General features: G+C 30.1%; 1 protein-coding gene across 7 annotated transcripts in view; it reads right to left on the bottom strand.

Annotated features, from left to right (window-relative positions):
* Window positions 1-152: 152 nt before the first annotated feature.
* Window positions 153-18806, bottom strand: part of LOC129959014 (dual specificity calcium/calmodulin-dependent 3',5'-cyclic nucleotide phosphodiesterase 1-like) — a 601405-nt gene continuing 582751 nt past the window's right edge. For all 7 annotated transcript variants that reach the window (XM_056071778.1, XM_056071780.1, XM_056071781.1 and 4 more), the window contains 4 exons: window positions 17237-17318; window positions 9809-9958; window positions 8847-9110; window positions 153-2945 (listed from right to left, as the gene is read on the bottom strand). In XM_056071778.1, coding sequence (XP_055927753.1) covers window positions 2872-2945; window positions 8847-9110; window positions 9809-9958; window positions 17237-17318 — 570 coding nt within the window. In that variant the 3' untranslated portion in view covers window positions 153-2871. The remainder of the gene's footprint in view (window positions 2946-8846; window positions 9111-9808; window positions 9959-17236; window positions 17319-18806) is intronic.

The raw sequence follows: 18806 nt of genomic DNA, 5'->3' as shown, positions 1-18806 counted from the left end.
TGTGCTATTGTGTGTAGATCAAAATATTGTGTAGTTATTTGTGTAGTATTGTTTGTATTTGTAAACATTGTGTAGTAAAATTTTGCTGTCTCGGATAAAAAAGAAAAACACAACCCAAAGTAATTTTTTCAAAAAGTTCTTTATTACACCTTTAGACAAACAATAGTACATCACATCTATATTGACGCCAATGCAGGGTTTTTTAAGTAGCTAAATAATACAATACATCAGTTTAAATGTCATAAAAATAATTACACTCCAGAATTTTAGGAATTAGCAAGTACCTTTATACATTCTGATATATAGCTCCAGCGAAATGCTGTTAACGTTTGTTCTCATTCAAGCTTTACGTGATTTAGATTGTTTAATTTGTTTTCATCACTTATAATTAACCACGATATTTGTTTTACAAATTGTTAATAATTACATTGCTATTGCCAAAAAGTGTTCCTGTTTATTTTCAAGTGATTTAGTTTTTACGATTGTGAATTGGAGAGGAAGACTTTTGTTTTTCCGTATAAATTTATTTACCGAGTTTTAAGTATTTATGTTATGATACATGAATAAGTTCGATTGGTTGTTAGTTGAAATCTGAAAATATTGGTATATATATATATATAATATAATATATAGTTAAATATTACGTTATTGTGGTCCGTCAATGTATATTTAATGTTATTAAAATATATGTCCAAATACATAGGTATAAGATGTTAGAAGTTTCAGCAAAACTGTTCTAATATATATACGATGAAACATAAATGGTTAGAGTACAATGTATATTGATTTAATACTTAAAAAGATGTAAGAAATACTTCACTAAGCTGAAAAATGAATCTTTCTCAAAGTAAACTTTTTGTGTGAAAATTCGGCCGACGTCTTTCTGCGTTTTATTTCTATCATTGCCTTTCTCTTTGGCAAACCTGTAAATTGAAATGGCAAAAAGCTGTGGCAAAAATGTGTAGATGCTTATTAAAGGTATCATTGCCATATTCTAAAATATAATTTTCATGATATTTGAAAGCAGTTTTTTTATACAGTAGCGTTAGATTTGTTCAAAAACAAAAGAGTCAATATTTTAGGAAGAATCAAGAACTGGAAAAATTTCTGTACAAATCAAATTATATTAAATACTACACCACACAAAACTAAACATTACAATATCTTAACTAAATTTTACGGTACACATAGATTATATCAGTGATATGCATTTTACAATTTCTACTACGTGCACTATACACCTATGTTATTTTCGAATCGAAATCAATTGTTATATCACCGGGGAGATGAAACATGTAAGTTAGCTCTAATGTACTAATATTGGCTTCTACATGTTTAAGTATACAAAGGAAGGGGTACAGGTTAAGGATAAGCTAGTTGCCACATACTAATTGACATTCACATTCACACTTTTCCTATTTACGAATTAAAACACATTTTCTATCGAATATATATATTTTGTGGTTTATTTTTATAAAACACTAACACGAACATCACACAATATATCCATCACAAGAACAATAATACTGAAAGCTTGCCCACAATTCACTTTGATGCATTCTACTGTATGTGTGACACAAAGTCTGTAGCGACAGAACCTGTTGTGAGGGTGAGAATTTGCAGAATATATTTGAATTAAAAATGTTTTGAAATTCAAAACCCATTCCGCATACCAAATGATTTTCGATTAATTCGTAAAATTATATGGTTACATGTTTTGAGATTAAATAAATATATGTTAAAGAATACATTCTTAATAGGTGCGTTTAGAAGAAAAGTATAATGTGTACGAATATGAAGAATGTAAAGGACAATACTACAAACACTTTAAGTGATAGAAGATCACATCGCACAACAATGTTCTAGTACATGATTGCATTAGAAAAAAGACTCATAAGCATGTTAATCTGTATCTCTGTTAAGTTCAGTAGAGTAGCTCATTATGCTGCTATACACAGTTTAACATGAAAATCAAATTCCATAACTCTCAAGGACTAATAGAAGCTGGTGTAATAAATGCATATGTAGTGTATACATGTAAGTAAAATCCCATATTTTACAAAATATACAAATGCATTGAAAAGTCCGGTTTTTAAATTACTTTGTTATGAGCGGCAGGAATAAAAAACGTCATTTTGCGAATGACTGAATTTGTTGATAAGTTTTACAAGAAGAAAGATATTTTAAAACGTTGGTTGCCGCGTGAATCTCCTGTGATTCGTACCTACTTTCTAAATACATTACCTCTTCTTTACTAAGGGATAATAAAGAAGAGGTCATCTAATTAGACAGATGGCTAGAATCACAGGCATGAGTCGCGACAGTAAACGTATCAGTAGTATTATGAAATCTTCCGGTTTCATAAAAAATATTCTGATCTTTCTAGAAAGTGCATACAAACGGGCACGATATGCTGAGAAATAAGAACATTCATTGGCTACATATCTACGACAGAGATACCAGATCATCTTTAATGAGTTAGACGCAGCACAACATAAAATTTTACACAATTGGGACAAAGAGAGTGTGAAAGAGAGAACTTAGAAGATTAAGTGTCATTCCATCAATTTTTAAGAGCAGGACCAAAGACATTGGATAGCTGTTTCGCAAGCTTAAGCCATTAATCAAATCTCAAAGCATCGGCTAAGGGGAAAAAAAAAAAAAAAAAAAAAAAAGGTATGTAAAATACTGTGGTCCGCATCTCCCAAAAAATGCCTTCCCGGTGATGATTCCCCAAGTAAGCATGGATTAGTCTGATGTGAAATATCATTATCAACCGCATCTGAAATTTGCGTTGCATAAAAAGAAAGAAAAGGATTGGAAAATTAATAAAGTCACTGCTTTTGAAAGTAAATATCCTGCTGGCGAAATTTACACAATCACTCTTCCAACATCATCGCCATTGTTGTCATGAGCAACAGAAAGCTGTGCTCGCAATTCTGCATCTAAAATTTAAAAAAAAAAGTATAAATGTAAGATAAGTTTAAAAACATTAAAATTAATGTTAATTTTGCACTATTTTACCACTATTTTTTAAAAATTAGTTCCATTTTAATACATATCTATTTACTAAAGTTTTCATTTGTTTTAAAGTAGTGATTTAATAATACCTAAAATTAGGCATAAGTCAATCACTCAAACGGAGACAAGAAAAGTGAAGCTCTTGTGAACAAATGAATATAAATGTTCGACGACAACAGCGGCTTCAGGCTATAAGAGGTTAATCAATATTTTGCATTTTTTCACTGAAGCTTCGGAAGAAATTATTGCGAAAAAAATACACACTGTCTTAAAATTAAAAATTTTACCTTTTCAAATATACTAATTTCATTCTTGCGAAATTTTTTTCAGTTATTATTAATTCCTTAGAAAATGTAACGCAAATGATTTTGAAATAAGGAAATTTATTGGTACTTCTTTATTATGCGATGTTAAGATTTTGAACTACTCTACCACTATTTTTTAAAACAGTTTCTCTTTTATTTCAATATATCTTGAAAATGGTTTTATATATTATTATATTTTATACAAAAATTGTTTTACGTTAAAAGTATTATACATGAAAGGATTTTAATCCCAAGCAATCCCGGGCATATCACTAATTTTATAATTAATAGTAAGCAAATTAAACCTTGACTCATTACTGTTGGGTTTTGCCGAAATCATGAAATCTCTGTGATAAATTACCTGCAAAATCAATTCCATGAAGATTCATGCTAAGAAGTGATTTCAGTCACTACGAATTGATTTGTTTAGCCATCTCGTAGATATACAAAATTAGATTCTTCTTTCCATTCTGTTGGGCATCTAAGAACAGAAGCTTTAAACACCTTGATATTCAATCTACCTTTTTGTAGTCGCTCCTCTTCGTTATAAACTGAATCATGTACTGTCCTTCTGGTAAGTAATGACCTTACTGGATGTTTTCCATACCGTTAAGGTTTCACAAAGCACGGTATCCTGATGTATTCATTGGTGTTATTTTATATGTATATTTTAAAAAACAACAAATGAAAATTTTTATTTCTGAGGATATTTCGGTGTTTCCTTAATCTTTAGCTTAATAAATTTATATATATAAAACGCTAACGCACGCACATTTATTTCTTTATTATTGAATGGTAACGGTCAAACCCAAATGTCGTACGAATTTCAAACTGCCCCTTTTGAACATTTTTACAGCTGCATTAAATCCAAATCTTCGAAAAGAGCTGCAAAATATTATTAGAAATGTTATGGAGAGGGTTCGCGGTGCCAGCTAAAACTTTGTTCAGTCAAAGGAAAGACGATATAAAAGAAATCAAGAAATAGAGAGCAAAAGCTTAACCATCAGCTGATGGACAATCATTATGGCATACGTATGGAAATTGATTTAATATCTTTCAAAAGAATTTTCTTACAATAATGGTCCCTTTATTACCTTTAGGTTAAAAAATTACCTTTCTAATGATATCAATTCCATTTCCTACTATTATCCCTTAATTTTAATAATATTTTTAATTACATTTGACACACATATTTGTAGCAACGCTTTCATATGTTATGATGGAATTCAAAATCATCCAACAAAACATTCAATTGCGTGCTTCTGCCAAACATTAACCAGTTCGAGACGGATTGCACATCATGTGCAAAGAATTTCCGATCAAATAAGACGGGTAGCATACCGTGTGTGCACTGATATTGAATTGCAATTATTAGTCAATATAGAATTTTGGCTTCTGGGAATGATCTCAAAAAAAAAAAAAAAAAGGCATCGTCTTGAATGGGTTAATTCTGTTGTAGGAATTTCACTTCCGCTTTTTTTCTTAATATGTATGATTTTTAACTTACAATTACTTAATCGAATTGAATTCATACTTTTCAGGCATATCTAGTGATAAAATTTATTTTTTAAAGAAAAATAAATCATTTTATATTAATAATTTAACAGCCCAAAAAGTCAACTATCTGGGAGAACAAGCTGGTCGCCGAAGGCGGCTAGTTTCAATATTTAATTCCCAAATGCATCTGTGTGAAAATGTTACGTATCATGTTTTTAAACGTAATACTGATTCGAAATAATCATATCTGAAACATTAACTTAGATTATATTTACATACGGCTAAAAGGTTTATGAAATTTGTATATCTTGCTCTGTTTCATAACTTATTTACAAGTGAAAAATTCCTGAAACAAAACAGTGGTTGTTTAATAGAAAGGTTACAAGAACCCCAGGATAGTAAACAAAGATGTTTAAAAATGATTTTTGTCGTCAAGAGATGCAAATAATGTATTTTTATAATAACCATTGAAATACGTTTTCAGACAGTGTTTATTATACGGCCTTTTTAATAAATGGTCAATTCAATTTGGTTTCATATTTCGGTGGCCGCGGTGGTCTGGTGGTAAGGTCTCGGCTTCGGAACCGAAGGGTTTCAGGTTCGTGTCCGATTCCACCGAAGAACCGTCGTGTAAGGGGGTCTGTTGCACGTTAAATTCGTCATGACCAAACGTCCTCCCGCTGGTGTGGCGTGGTGTGGAGATGGGGGTGCCAGCTCAGGTGCCGTCCTCGTCATCTGACCGAGGTTCAAAATTACGAGTTCCGTCCCAAAATAGCCCTAGTGTTGCTTTAAACGGGACGTTAATATAACTAAACTAAACTTCATATTTCGGTGCATTTTTAACTTAACAGGATATTAATATATTATTTTAAGTTAAATTTTTATTTTAGCAACTTTACGAAAACATGTATGTTTTTATTTATTCATCATGGCTTATAACTGCTCCACATTTGTTTCCATTATTAAAGCACAAGCTCAGTGTTTATAAATTCTGTGATTAATAAGTGAACATAAAGAAACTGATAAGAACTCGGCCAATTATACTTGATATCCTTAATATCTCATACTATCCTCATACTTTATAATTAAGAAAATTTGTATTTTTTTATAAATTTATTTATTTGGTATTTAAGCTAATAACATTCTTTTAGTCGATCTGTTGTAGCCTCTCAACCCAGCGACTGGTCATGTCGTAAATCCACCATTTAATCTTGTGCGCAATTATTGTTTTATTTAAGTAATAAAAATAACTTTCTGATTGAAATTTAATCTAAAAATGTAACAAACAAAATGATTTATGCAATGTTTTGACCAATGATTTTATTTTTTTATTTTCCAATTTCACCTTTATTTTTTATACACTTTCTTGCCTCGTGTACTCATAAACCTGTAGAGTTTTTATTAGTAACATTTCCTTAACTGGCCGTCACTTTCCCTTTCTTTACGCCGCTCAATGAAAAAAAGAACCTTCATATATCTGACTCCAGCCAGCTTTCTTCTCAAGGCTACTCAATACAGTTTTCGCTAAGTCGCAACAAACTGATCAAACACACGATGATATACAGTTCGACACTTTAGTTATTACCTATCCTTTTTCTTTTTAAGCGCCATGATTAAAAGAAAAAAAAAAGATTTCGTTTATCTTTACTTCCGAACTGTCTTTCCAAGGCTATTCTACGTACTTTTTGCTAGGTCGCAGCAAATTAGTTTCGGATAACGACGAAGACTGGTAGATTCCATGTTTGCGAAAGAGTCTATTGGAATCACGTGGTTACCGCTCCAAAACATTTATCGATTAGAGAGATCAAAGTTTTAAATGTTTAAATGCAGTTATTTCTTTTTTTATTGATCCTCAGCTATTTTATTTTTTTTGCTATCTAATTAGATGATATCTTCTGTTTCGGAAATATTCTGTCCTACTGATTCAATTAAGAATATATAAAATTTTATCATTTAATCAATGAATAGTTATGCTTATTGACAGAAATAATATCGTTATGTTATTCGATAATTTCAGAAATTATATCTTTGCATTAAAAAGATATTTCGAATTCAATTTCAATGTAAATTTTTGTTGTTAAATATATCACCATTTTTTAAGTTGGCGCTTTCTGTAAAAATAGCTGCATATGTGTCATGTGCATATGTAATGATTTTAAATTAGTTATGGTCTAAAAATAATTATCTAATCATTCTAACTCCGACTTCACTGTAACATTTAAGATGCGCGGGCTATTCTTTTCCCCACGGAATCAAAATGCTGAGTCGACAGATTCCTTTCTAAAACTATATGAGCTCAGAATATTTTCTCACGGTCGCTTTTTCCTGGTTTTTGCCTTCACATTCGGTTGCGCTGCGGTTGGATAAAGGCATCTTGACAAAAACTAAAATTTGGATTTTTCTTTGAAGGTATGAAGAATGAATATCGTTAAAGAATTTCTATACTTGATTCTTCAAATCGTGCAATATGCAAAACCCTCGAAAACACAAAAGAATTAGTTATTAAACTTTATTTTGACTATTTGTTACAAAAAAGCGCTAAAATTGTTATAATTGTGTAATATGAATTTCTAATGTTTCATGTTGTTCAAAAAAGTAAAGGAAGCTTTTGCAAATTTCGGAGCAACCATTCGGCGAAAATATATATGTTTTAGCGTAACACTTAATGACTCATATTTTCAGTTTGATTTTTCATAGATTTGTGGGTAACCCAAAGCATTCCAATCGGTGAATCGTTGCATTTAGAAACGAAACAAAGTGGTTTTTGTTTTGATTAATCCTTTTTCATTAATAACACGTACATGTGAATGTATTGTCTGTAGGCATTATGAACTGTTTCAAAAGTCAATTCTATTTTAATAAAACTATGAAAATGCAAAATCAAAACTTTGATAATTTTTTTGGATGATATTTTTTTCCTATGCTGAAAATAAATAATTTAGCATCGTACAATAATTAAAATTTCTAAGAGAGAAAATAAACATAAAATTAGAAAATATTCTAATTTTATGTTTAAATCTGCCAAATCCAAAGGTCAGTTACTTACCAATCAGTTTCTTTTTGTTATGAATTTTTTTGACAATTTTGGCTACACTTCGTCAAAAAACGATAGAGAAATTATGAAATCGCATGAAAAAAATTCAGAGAAGCAATGTTAAGGAGATTTTTCATCCAGATTATATCAAGAACATGCCAAATTAATTTCTTGACTTAGTTTTATTTACCTCATAATTAAATGAAATTCTGTTTGGAACATTTTACTTCTCTCCGTATACGAACATAAAAAAGACACCTATGTTACTTATGCATGTTCAAGTCTTTAAATATGCTGCTACTTTGATTCATTACAGAATTTAATATCAAATATTTTGATATTAAATTCTTCTTGTCATTTCACGACATGTTTGATACATCCTTGTGGATTAAGTAGTTAAAAAATCCTAACAAAAATGTCGAACAGAAGGCATGAAAAGAAATTTATAACAATTTAATGTAATTAAACGTCACACAAACTATGAAAACAAAAGTAATTGCTTAATTAGTTGATACGGAAAATTTAAGTCACCAGTTTTAAACCAACTTTTTAAAATTTTCATCTATGATCAGTTCACTCTTGATGATCAAAACCGGTTATTCACAGTCACTTCACGCCTTCACAATGGAGCGGTGGCACTCTAAAATTGATCGACAGTGCGGAAACTTGTCAAAAGTGTTGGACTTGAAACTAGTTCGAATTTCTCTCTCTTCATTTCCATTGCGTCATTTGGAATGAGCGCTTAGTAAATGGCGGGTGGGTGTGAGAGGTGTGAGGTATGCGTAGTGTTAGTTTTGAGATATACTCTAGCAAGGCTTTCACTTAAGGGATTAGAGTGAAGTTGGTGTAAAATGCATATGAATGACCAACCCATACAGATGGACTAAAAAAATGAAACAGCGAGGATTGCCCCATTTTATTGGTGTGATTTAGAGGGTGCAGTTTGCTTTAAATTCGAAAAAATAATCACTACGTCATGGATTACATACCTCTGTGAGTTCGTTCCTTCCATTTGGTCTTGTTTTCTTCCAGGTGGAATATCCAAGGTCTTTTGACCTTCGATTTCGACTGAGCTGTAATTTTTGGCGATGTTGGAGCGCTTGTACTGGGGCTTAAATTCGGTGAACAGTTAGCAGTATCAGGTGGATTTGGTGAACTGGTAGCAGCAGCAGCAGCCGCAGCTTCCGGCGAGCTATCTCTTTTTACTGCACTTATCAAGGCTCCTGCCAGAGTCTGTGATTTTTTCCGTGATGCTGGAAAATTAAAGTGACAATTTATGTATGGATCAAGACTGATAGTGAAAAAAAGTGCTGATTATACAAATATAAGTTTTTGCTTATTTTATAAATCAAACATCTTTTCCAAAAAGACGAATGGATGTCTAATGCTAATAAAAACTAATAATCTAATATCCATTAAAAAATCTAGACATTTCTAAAATTTAAACTAGGCGAATTTTCATTACAGTGGAATGGTGTCATATTGGTGTCAATATGAAGTTCATTGTAGATTATTTTTCTTCATTCATTCTATTAAAAAATAATCATTTTTTTTCTCTAAAGAGTTGAAAAAGATTTCGGCTTATTTTAAAGTATTAAAGAAATCTAGTTAAATGAATTTGTTATAATTATTTTGCAATGTAGGCCATTCCTCAATTCTATTCCAATAAAGTATTTTATTATTCTTTTTGTAAAATCCATGGACTTCATTCATTTCCTGTTTCTTTTCATTGCTTTTCAAATACATTTTATTTTTACACAGATAATTTTATTGAGTTCTCAAAGAAGCAACAAATTACATATTCTTGAAAGTAAGGAAATGGAAAATATGATTAGCTCAAGTAACTATATATATTTTTAGCTTTACGGATTTCAGTTAAGTTTCAAAAATAAACTAAAATAAACCAATAACAAAATGTTATTAAATTTAAATCAAGAAATTTTTCTCTAACGTGATGATCCTCTGCTGTCTGCAGGGGGTGGTTCCTCGTTAAGAGTTTCTGAAATTGGTGGAGAACGAATATTCTGGTTCTTCTGCTCAATTTTCTCCAACATATCGCCAAAAACTTCAAGACTGGGTGAGACGATAAACTCAATGAAACCTGTGAAGAGATGCAAAAAGAGTAATGCGTTAGTGGGTTTTTACTAATTTTTATTCATGTTAAATAGATCGACATGAATTGTAAATATCTAGCATATAATGTTATTAATTGGGGGGTAAAATGTTGAAATAAATAAATGAATACAATTGTTCCTTAAGGAATCAGGAAGATATGGATATTATATATGTATATATGTAATGATATCTCTAAATCTAAATTAAATCCTAATTAATTTCTTATCTTAATTTAATCCATATTAACTTAGTTCTAAAATGTTCTCTTATTTCCTGATCCAATTCCACCTTTTTTATTTAATTAATACTACACGAGGAGCTCTGTAAAAATGCTTAAATCAGTGGTTCTCACGCTCCGAGTGAAGGGATAAAAATTTGTGGACTTAAATGAATTCTTTTAAAAGATATCTATTTCCCCCTTACCTAAATCGACACGTATAAAAGAAATCCCTATCAGAATCTCATGGTATATAATGACCAGGGATAAATATTTCTGTCTCTTATACGGAAATATCGCTGGTGAAAGGACGTCAGTTTTGTCCACACATCTTGTACATAAATTATGCCTCCAGGAATGGAATAAAGCCATGTTTAAAAATTATAAAGGTGTCTTCACTCTTTTCGCCCATGGAATTGCTTCAAAAATATATTATGTTTTACATTTTATTATATATAAAGAGTCCGAGCAAAGCAAACGTTAAAGGGAAGCCTGAGTTCAAGTACTTAGAAAATAATTATTTTTAGAAACAGGAGAAATTGAAAATTTTTTATAACTAAATCTGGAATAAAAAGATTATAGTTGACTAAAAAAATTTATAAAGTAGCATTTAAAACCCTAAGATACATTATCAGCGAGAAATATCTAATGGAAATAGCTTAAAAATACATAGTTAAATACATAAATACATAGTTTGTAAAATAAATGCAACAAAAAATTGCTTCAACCTATACACCTCGATGCATCAATTTCATTATTAGCCTTTTAAACCAGCCTTGGAGTTGTAATGCGAAAAGATAATATATTTTTATGTTTATTTCTTTTGAATTGCTAAATACGGCGAAATTGAGGAAAAGTTACTATACCCAGGGCCATATTTACCTTTTATAAGCCTCACAAGTATGTTTTAATATAAAGTAGCGATTTTTATTATTGCCATTGAGATTATTGTATGCACAATCCAATTCCTGAGCTACACATAAAAGAATTCAAAACGATCTAAAATTACTACTTTTATCGAAACTCTTAGTCAGAAAAAATTGCTGTTAGGAAAGCTTAAGTCTCTTTATCTGATTATAATTAAGTGGTCATAAGTCCACTTAATTATAATCAGATAATGAGTTTGCTAAGTCCAGACTAGGACTTAACGGTTCATTTTCAACGACCTAGACATGCCTATATTCGGCACATGATTCAAGTTTTTGCTGATGAATATAGTTCACTTATCTTTTTTTTTTTGTTATAAATTTCGGGTGTTGCACTTTTGAATGTCATTACTTTGAAATAAATCCTACATTTTTTCATTTACTCTATATTCATTACAGAACTTCCGAGGAAAAAGATACGGGAGTTTTAAATTTGTCTCAGACTTTCATGTAACGTTGCAACGTTATCAAGAAATCTTGAGATTCCCATTGCTTTCTTTATTGGCTCAATAAGCCCATTTAGCCTCACCCAAGGACGTGAATTAGTTCTCTGTTGTATGAGAATTACGGAAATATTTAGTTAAATTGTTAAGGAAAATGGCTATGGAATGTATGATAATGAATAGCAGTTCTATTTACACTTTCATGACATGTGGAAATACTGAGATAAGAAGCTAAAGCAACGTTCTGAAGATAGTATATCTCTTAAGTGTTTCATCGAAATTTTGTTCCTGGTGACAAAAGGGTTCGTTGCAAGTCGTATTTTTCTTTTGGGTTTTATAGAGGATCTCATCTTTTTAAGGTGTATTTTTCTCGTTTCAGCCGATTTCAAGCAATAGTTAATTTCTTTAATGCAAATTAATCCTTTAAAGGGCCATTTTTTCTAGTCATGGTATATTAAAATATTTTTAGGATTAAGATTGGCATAAGGAAAGTGATTCATTTAACTTATTAGATAAATTTAATTTGATTAATTAATTAATTTGGCTAATTAATAATTAAGTAACAAATAAAAATACGGCATTTTGTGTGACATAAGGAATTGAAGCATCTAGGTTTCTGTCTTACTGAAAAATGCGTCAGAACTTATCCCAATCTATATAACTTCATTCGAAGATTGATAAATTTGGTGGGAAGCATACTTCCCATATCCTTTTAAAGGGTTAAGTAGAAAAATTTAAATTTTTAATAGTATTTTGTAAAAACTAATTTTTTAATTAAGTGGCTTGCACTTTAAAAACCTGACTTCACTTTTTTCACTTAAAAAGAAAATAATTGATAAATTTCTGATGTTTTTTTTTCAATAAATTTACTGGGATTATTATTATTATTAATAATAAAAAGAATACAAGGCAAATGGTGATTTTAAAATCATGCTTCATCCAAGAATAAATGAACTAATGAATGTACATTTTGTGAGAATCTTCAATAATTCTGTTCAAATGTAATCAAGAATCCAAACATATTGTAAGACCCTTTAGATTAATTTATTTTCTCGTTTTACATTAGTTTGGAGATTTATTTTTAAATAAATTCTATTATTTATTGAATTACTTTAAATTAAATATAAAAGAGAAAAGAGGGTTGTTTCCTACTAATATTTACACAGTCAAATGTTTTAAAAATAATTTACTTCTAGGATTTTTTAACACATGGTGGGAGATGAATTGGCAAAAACAGGGGCGCGCAGATATTAAAAAAACAACAACAAAAAAACATAAGCATTAAAATCAAGATGAGCGATGCTTTCTGTATTAATTCAAAAGTAAAACATTTAAAAATTGGTAATAATCACTTTTGAAAATGGTCAAGTACAAGGTTGTTCTAATTAAACATCCAACTCAGAGAACTCTGGTGGGAGTTATGAACAAATATTTTAGATGATGTGTTCGGCATTTTTTGAATACAAAATAATAAGAAAATTCGAGACAAAATAAATAAAAGAGAGAGATAAAAGAGGATTGGGAGTCTCTACAAAAGTTCCAGAAATTCAGAGGGATCAACTGTTTTTTGAAGAAGTGACCTCTAACAGGATTTAAACTTGTTCCTTTCCTGGGCAACAGGATTACGTTATTTTACAGCACTTCAACAATGTCCTAGGATTTAAATAGCGACTATGCATTCAGGACATAATATGTATGAATAATGGTGTAATTTCCTCGCTTACCTAATCTCTCACCTTGCGATTGCTGGTTATGAAGCTTCTTAAAAAAAACAAGTTGCACAAACTCTGTGTTTCTCACTTTTTAAAATTTGCATTTATTTAATGTTTTCGAAATTATTAATAATTCCGAAAATGTGTTAAAAAATATAATTATTTTTCCATTTAATAAATGTTGAGGGTATTATCTGATATACTTATTCAAATTCCGCATCATTTGGGCTAATACAACACTATCCCCAGTATTCTGAATTGAAGTTTAATTTGAGCAATTCTATTCACATCAGTTATCGAAAGGTACTTTAACAAAAAGCACCAGATAGTCTCTAATATTGTTATGACTATGCAATAATTCGAATTTCCGACAAAAATGTAAAAATGTCGTGCGATATGCTTGTGATTCTGATCTAAAATATTAGAAATTTCAAAGTTCATTTGAAAAGGGAGCAAGTGAAATTGAAAAAACCCATTGGGAACGGGATGTATTGAAAATTAAGTCCCAAATACTAAGTCGGGAGAGGTGGGGGTGGGGTAAGTGGTTGCATAAAGCTCCCAGCCTTTCACTCGCCACTTAGAATGAATTATTCTTGTTACACTTGTCTGCGGACCTTCAGAAATGAAAAGTAATTCAAACTTTCGTGCTTGTATTGTAAGAAAGCAATTACTTAACCTTGTGGCACGTGTGAGAAATAAGATTTCAAACGACTAGGAAAACCGCCATCAGAGAAAGATCTCTAAATCATGCGAATGAAGTGCTGCAGTCATTTAAAAAGATAGCATGGGAAGTATCAGATATCATGACTACGTATCAAGTCTTTTAATAAGAGTCTCCGAGATTTTTAAAGTGCTGGGGGATTTTTTTCTTTCGTTAGCCATTCTAGTGTGCAGTTCGTTAGAATAAAAAAAATGTAGTATTAGATAACTTTTAAAGAGGAGAGAGAATAATTGGTGATTGCTTCGCAATATTCCTTGAAGTACGATGAACTCCTTTAGTTGAAAGCTTAAATAGACTTTATTTATAGACTGAAAGTTTTCATTCATTTAACCCGTGAACCCTATTTGGAATATTTATTTTTTTGCTTTCTTTAAATTAATTTAAAAAATTAAAAACAATAATAAAATTATTTGCTTGCTATATTTTTGATTAGAAGAAAGTTTTTAATTTACGAACTTTTAATTTAATAATCAATATTTCAAAATTGTTTTAATTAAAAATTAAAATTTGAACGAATTTTTAAAATTTTTCCCGGGATTAACCAAAATATATTAGAGCAAATATTATTTTTGAACTAATTTTGACATGAATTAAATTTTAATTAAAATGTGCCAAGTTGAAAATTTGATATAGGATAATTTGTCAAACAAATATAAGTGGAAATAATGAAAAAAAAATTATATAATTTTTGAGGGATACATTTAAAAGTATCCAAACAGTGAAGAATTTACTTCATATCAAGGCATCGAAGGAAGAAAAAGTTTTTCAAAGACACACAATAAATTATTAGATTTTTAAATCAGCGTGTTCGTCAGTCAAAACTGACAGAGTATTTTGGAAACAAATTTAAAATTTGTGTTTTCCTCGGAAACTTCTTTAAAAAGTAAAAAGACCAAGTGCAATGAAAATAGTCATTTTAATTTCTATCACTTGCAATTAATAAATTGATCCAAAATATCCCAATATGTCCAATAACTAGAATTAAATTTTATTTTTTATATTCTGTGATAAAGAAAAGAAATCTGTGTATATTGTCACCCATAAAGGGAATATTTTCAATAAAAGTGGTGCAATTATGAGTTTTGTTCAATTGTTTAAAATTGGATACTTTAAAATTTATTTATACTATCTGATATCATACAAACATAACGAGATACTTAAATTATTGCGAAATCTATCTTAAAAAGTCCGACTGTACCGTTAAATTCGATGACCAGTAAAAACAGTTTATCTCATCCTGAACCAAGATTTTACAGTAGGTGATTCTGGTCAGTACATAATTTGGAGGCAGTCCTTTGAATTTATGATATTTTACTGTGTTTTATAATTGTTATATTAAATAAAATTTATGAAAAATTGCGAGGCTACCATGTTATACAGAAACTAGATGAAAATTTTAAGAAAATATTTTAGATATTTTAGAAATCAAAAAGGACGAAAATGTGTGAAGTTATTTTTGCCTTTATTTTCTTATTCTGTTCCCCGAGTAGCATAGCATGTTGCCCAATATTGTTGAAATCGTGCGATATTATATTATGCAATATTGCTTATATTATTTAATATCATGCAATATTTTATTATGCAATATTGCTTATTTTATTTAATATCATGCAATATTTATATGACTAGTACCACTAGGCTGTTTTCTTTATTATATTTTTAACACATCACTAAATGCATGGAAATTCATGGACGGTGTTCTAAGATAAAAGAATACAGAATAATAACTGCGAGTAGGGATGCCCCGGAGAATGTGCTGTATCCGGAATTTTCAAGAAATAATAAAAAGCAAAAAAGACCACACGCAGTAATAATAACAACAAAAGTTGTGTGTAACATTTTTCAAAGGATGCATAATTAGTTCTTAACCATTTTATGTAGAAACTGTATAATAAATCGTCTCTGTGGGAAATTTCTTGATGAATTATTCAGAAGAGAAAATTATTTTTTGCACTCATAGAAAGCAAACAACAGATTTGACATAGAGTCAGACTTTTTCCTCGAATCCTTATTAAAATTATACTAGCTAGGCTTTATCTATAACACTAAGGGCCTTTGTTTACGTGATCATTAACATTAGGATTAGAGATATTAAGTTCTTTTTATTGATACTAGATATTACAAAAAATATTTTTTAGAGGTGAAACAAAAAGGCAATAACACTTCTAATGTAACACGCGTGGAAATTCGACTGAATATAAAGTAAGGTTTTTAAATTGTGAGACAACAAATTATCTTAAATAAATGAACTATTTGGGATCATTTATAAAAATGGTATGACCGTGAAAACTCTTACAAAGATTTGTTCCTTCCAATCGTTCAACTTTTGTAAGAAGTTCCATCTTACTGCGTATTAAGAAGACTAAGATTTCGCGTATTCAAAATGAGTTGAGACAGCATAAAGTCTAATAAGTTCTGGTATAAAAGAACTTGAACAAAAGATCAAATTTGAAGAATTTATATTTAAGCTCATAAGAAAAAAAAGCTTTATTTCTTTCATGCGCGCCATATCAGTATCTCCTGATGTAGTTGAGAAGAAGTAACTTTTCACATTGTTTTATTGGCTGTTCTAATCCAGATAAAACCTTGATATTTTGATGTTGCGCTTTGGGTTTTTTCCTTCAATATTTACATTGAACTGTTATAAACTGGGAAGCAATTCAGTGATTCTTTGAACGTTAATCTAATCTTTTTTCTTAGTACAATTAAGATAAAATTAATTTTTCCACATTTACCAGATAAAAAATTCTAGTGAAAGACTGATTTCTTTATTAACTTAATTACACAGAATTCGTGCTTAATGCAAATTAAACTGGAAACGTTTGATTCTTGGTAAATTTCAATAGTAAAAACCGATAGGGCCGACCTCAATGAACTAGTGTTTTTGCTTCATTGTAGTGAATTATGACATATAACATTTTTGCTTATAAGCACTTGACTGTTATATGACTTCTAAACTTATCCTCCTCATGAGAAACTAGGTAAACAACATTTCCAAAGATTTTGCTCATTTAGAATAGTATGAGGAATTTTGATTATACGGCGCAGATTTAAGGGGAAAATATGCAATGAAACGTTTCCGAGAAGACAGTCACACTAGACAGTTGAATTTATTCGCAGTGCATGACTCATTTTTAAATAATTCGTTTCTCTACTGAATGGCTTGATTGCTCAATTCTAACTTATGAACTGTGACAATAAGCTATACATGAGATTTTTTGAACAATTTTGAAAATATACGTTACCGATCTGAGATTCAGCAATTAAAGTTGTGTTGCGGTCACATAATGGAGAGTAGGGGAGTCCAAGTTCATGTTCTTTATCCCCCTGAAATAAAGATAATTAATAAACGGTTACATGAGATTTTTAAATAGTAGAAAATGACTTATTACTATTTTTTTACTTCATATAGTTATGAGTTGATCAAATGAATAAGCAAAAATGTGATGGCAGTATACAATATATATATATTCACCAAACATCATTTAAATAAATATGTATACAAGCAAACTACAATGATTTATGTGATCACAATACTCCCACTAAATAATTAGCATTTTTTTAAATACTGGTTACTAAAACTAAAACACCCAAATGCAAGGACAATCAATATCGAGGCGTATTTTGATTCATTATCAAATATGCTCTGTTATCAAAGTTGTAGAACGAAGAATCGTTTTTTTATAATCAAAATTATAATTAATCCATATATTTTTTAAATCACATTATAGAAAAATGCGTATGTTGCAGTTACATAACATAGCTCTAAAAATGGTTGAATTAAAAAGGAAATTTGCTAATTTAAAATGTGATAGAACTCTCTTCCTGTGCTACTATGATCCTCATAAAGTTAGAATCCGCTACATATGAAATCATTCATGGCTTAAAATATATAAACTAAATGGTAAAATAAATCATGCTCTATTTTTTTAATAAAAGAAATTATTTGTTTAGAGTGAATACTTTTGAAGAAACAATTTTGGAGATTTGTTAACTTGAATGAATGATTTTCAAGATCATTTAGAAGAATATAAACAGAAGTAAGGATCTAAGAGGCAATTATTTAAAATTAGATGTCAGATTTGAAAATTCTTCTAAACATTATTTTCCGACTTAGGAGTACTTTTAACGACGCATTGTATGATTGCCAAAGAAAATCCAAGACATCCAAGGTCAATCATGACGTTAACTGACAGTTATAAGAGCATAGGAGCACGTAGGGACTGGCACGTACCTCAACAAGTTGCTTCGCATTTACCTTCGAATTCCCCAAAGCAAATCTGCTGTGTATGATGATCAACTGAATAAAAGAACTGTTAATACCTAGTAATATGTTTGGCCTTCATTATAGCCCCCTCAAGGGGTGCTTGATAAAAATCTTGTCAACGCCATTTCTTGTGCGTCTAAATTTCTTTTAAGATGTGTTAGATACAGAAGTGACTTGACTTATATAGGACAGGCATTTTTTTTTATGGAAGACGTTAATTCATATGATATATATTTTTTAAATGCTAAAGTAGAATTTTATATTGGTTTGGAAACAAGTTAAAGCTATAGATTCAAAATTCTTCACATTGATATTTGTCTTTTCTCTGCAAAATACAGGACCAGATTGCAAGCTAATGGATTTCAATCATCAATCTTATCTGATGAGCGAATATCTTCAATTTGAATAAGTTACCTGGTTAGGCAAGCCAAAATATTTTTTGAATTTGAATCGTATAGAAAATATCACGAGTACATTAAGATAGAAGGTCGTGTAATGTCCACTTCCCTAGACGATCTTTCAGTGGCTTCAATGTACTATTTTAGAAA

The sequence above is a fragment of the Argiope bruennichi genome, chromosome X1 (assembly GCF_947563725.1).
Source record: "Argiope bruennichi chromosome X1, qqArgBrue1.1, whole genome shotgun sequence".
NCBI classification, from domain to species: domain Eukaryota; kingdom Metazoa; phylum Arthropoda; class Arachnida; order Araneae; family Araneidae; genus Argiope; species Argiope bruennichi.
The sequence above is the reverse complement of the archived record's forward strand: the minus strand, read 5'-3'. Positions and strand labels throughout refer to the sequence as shown.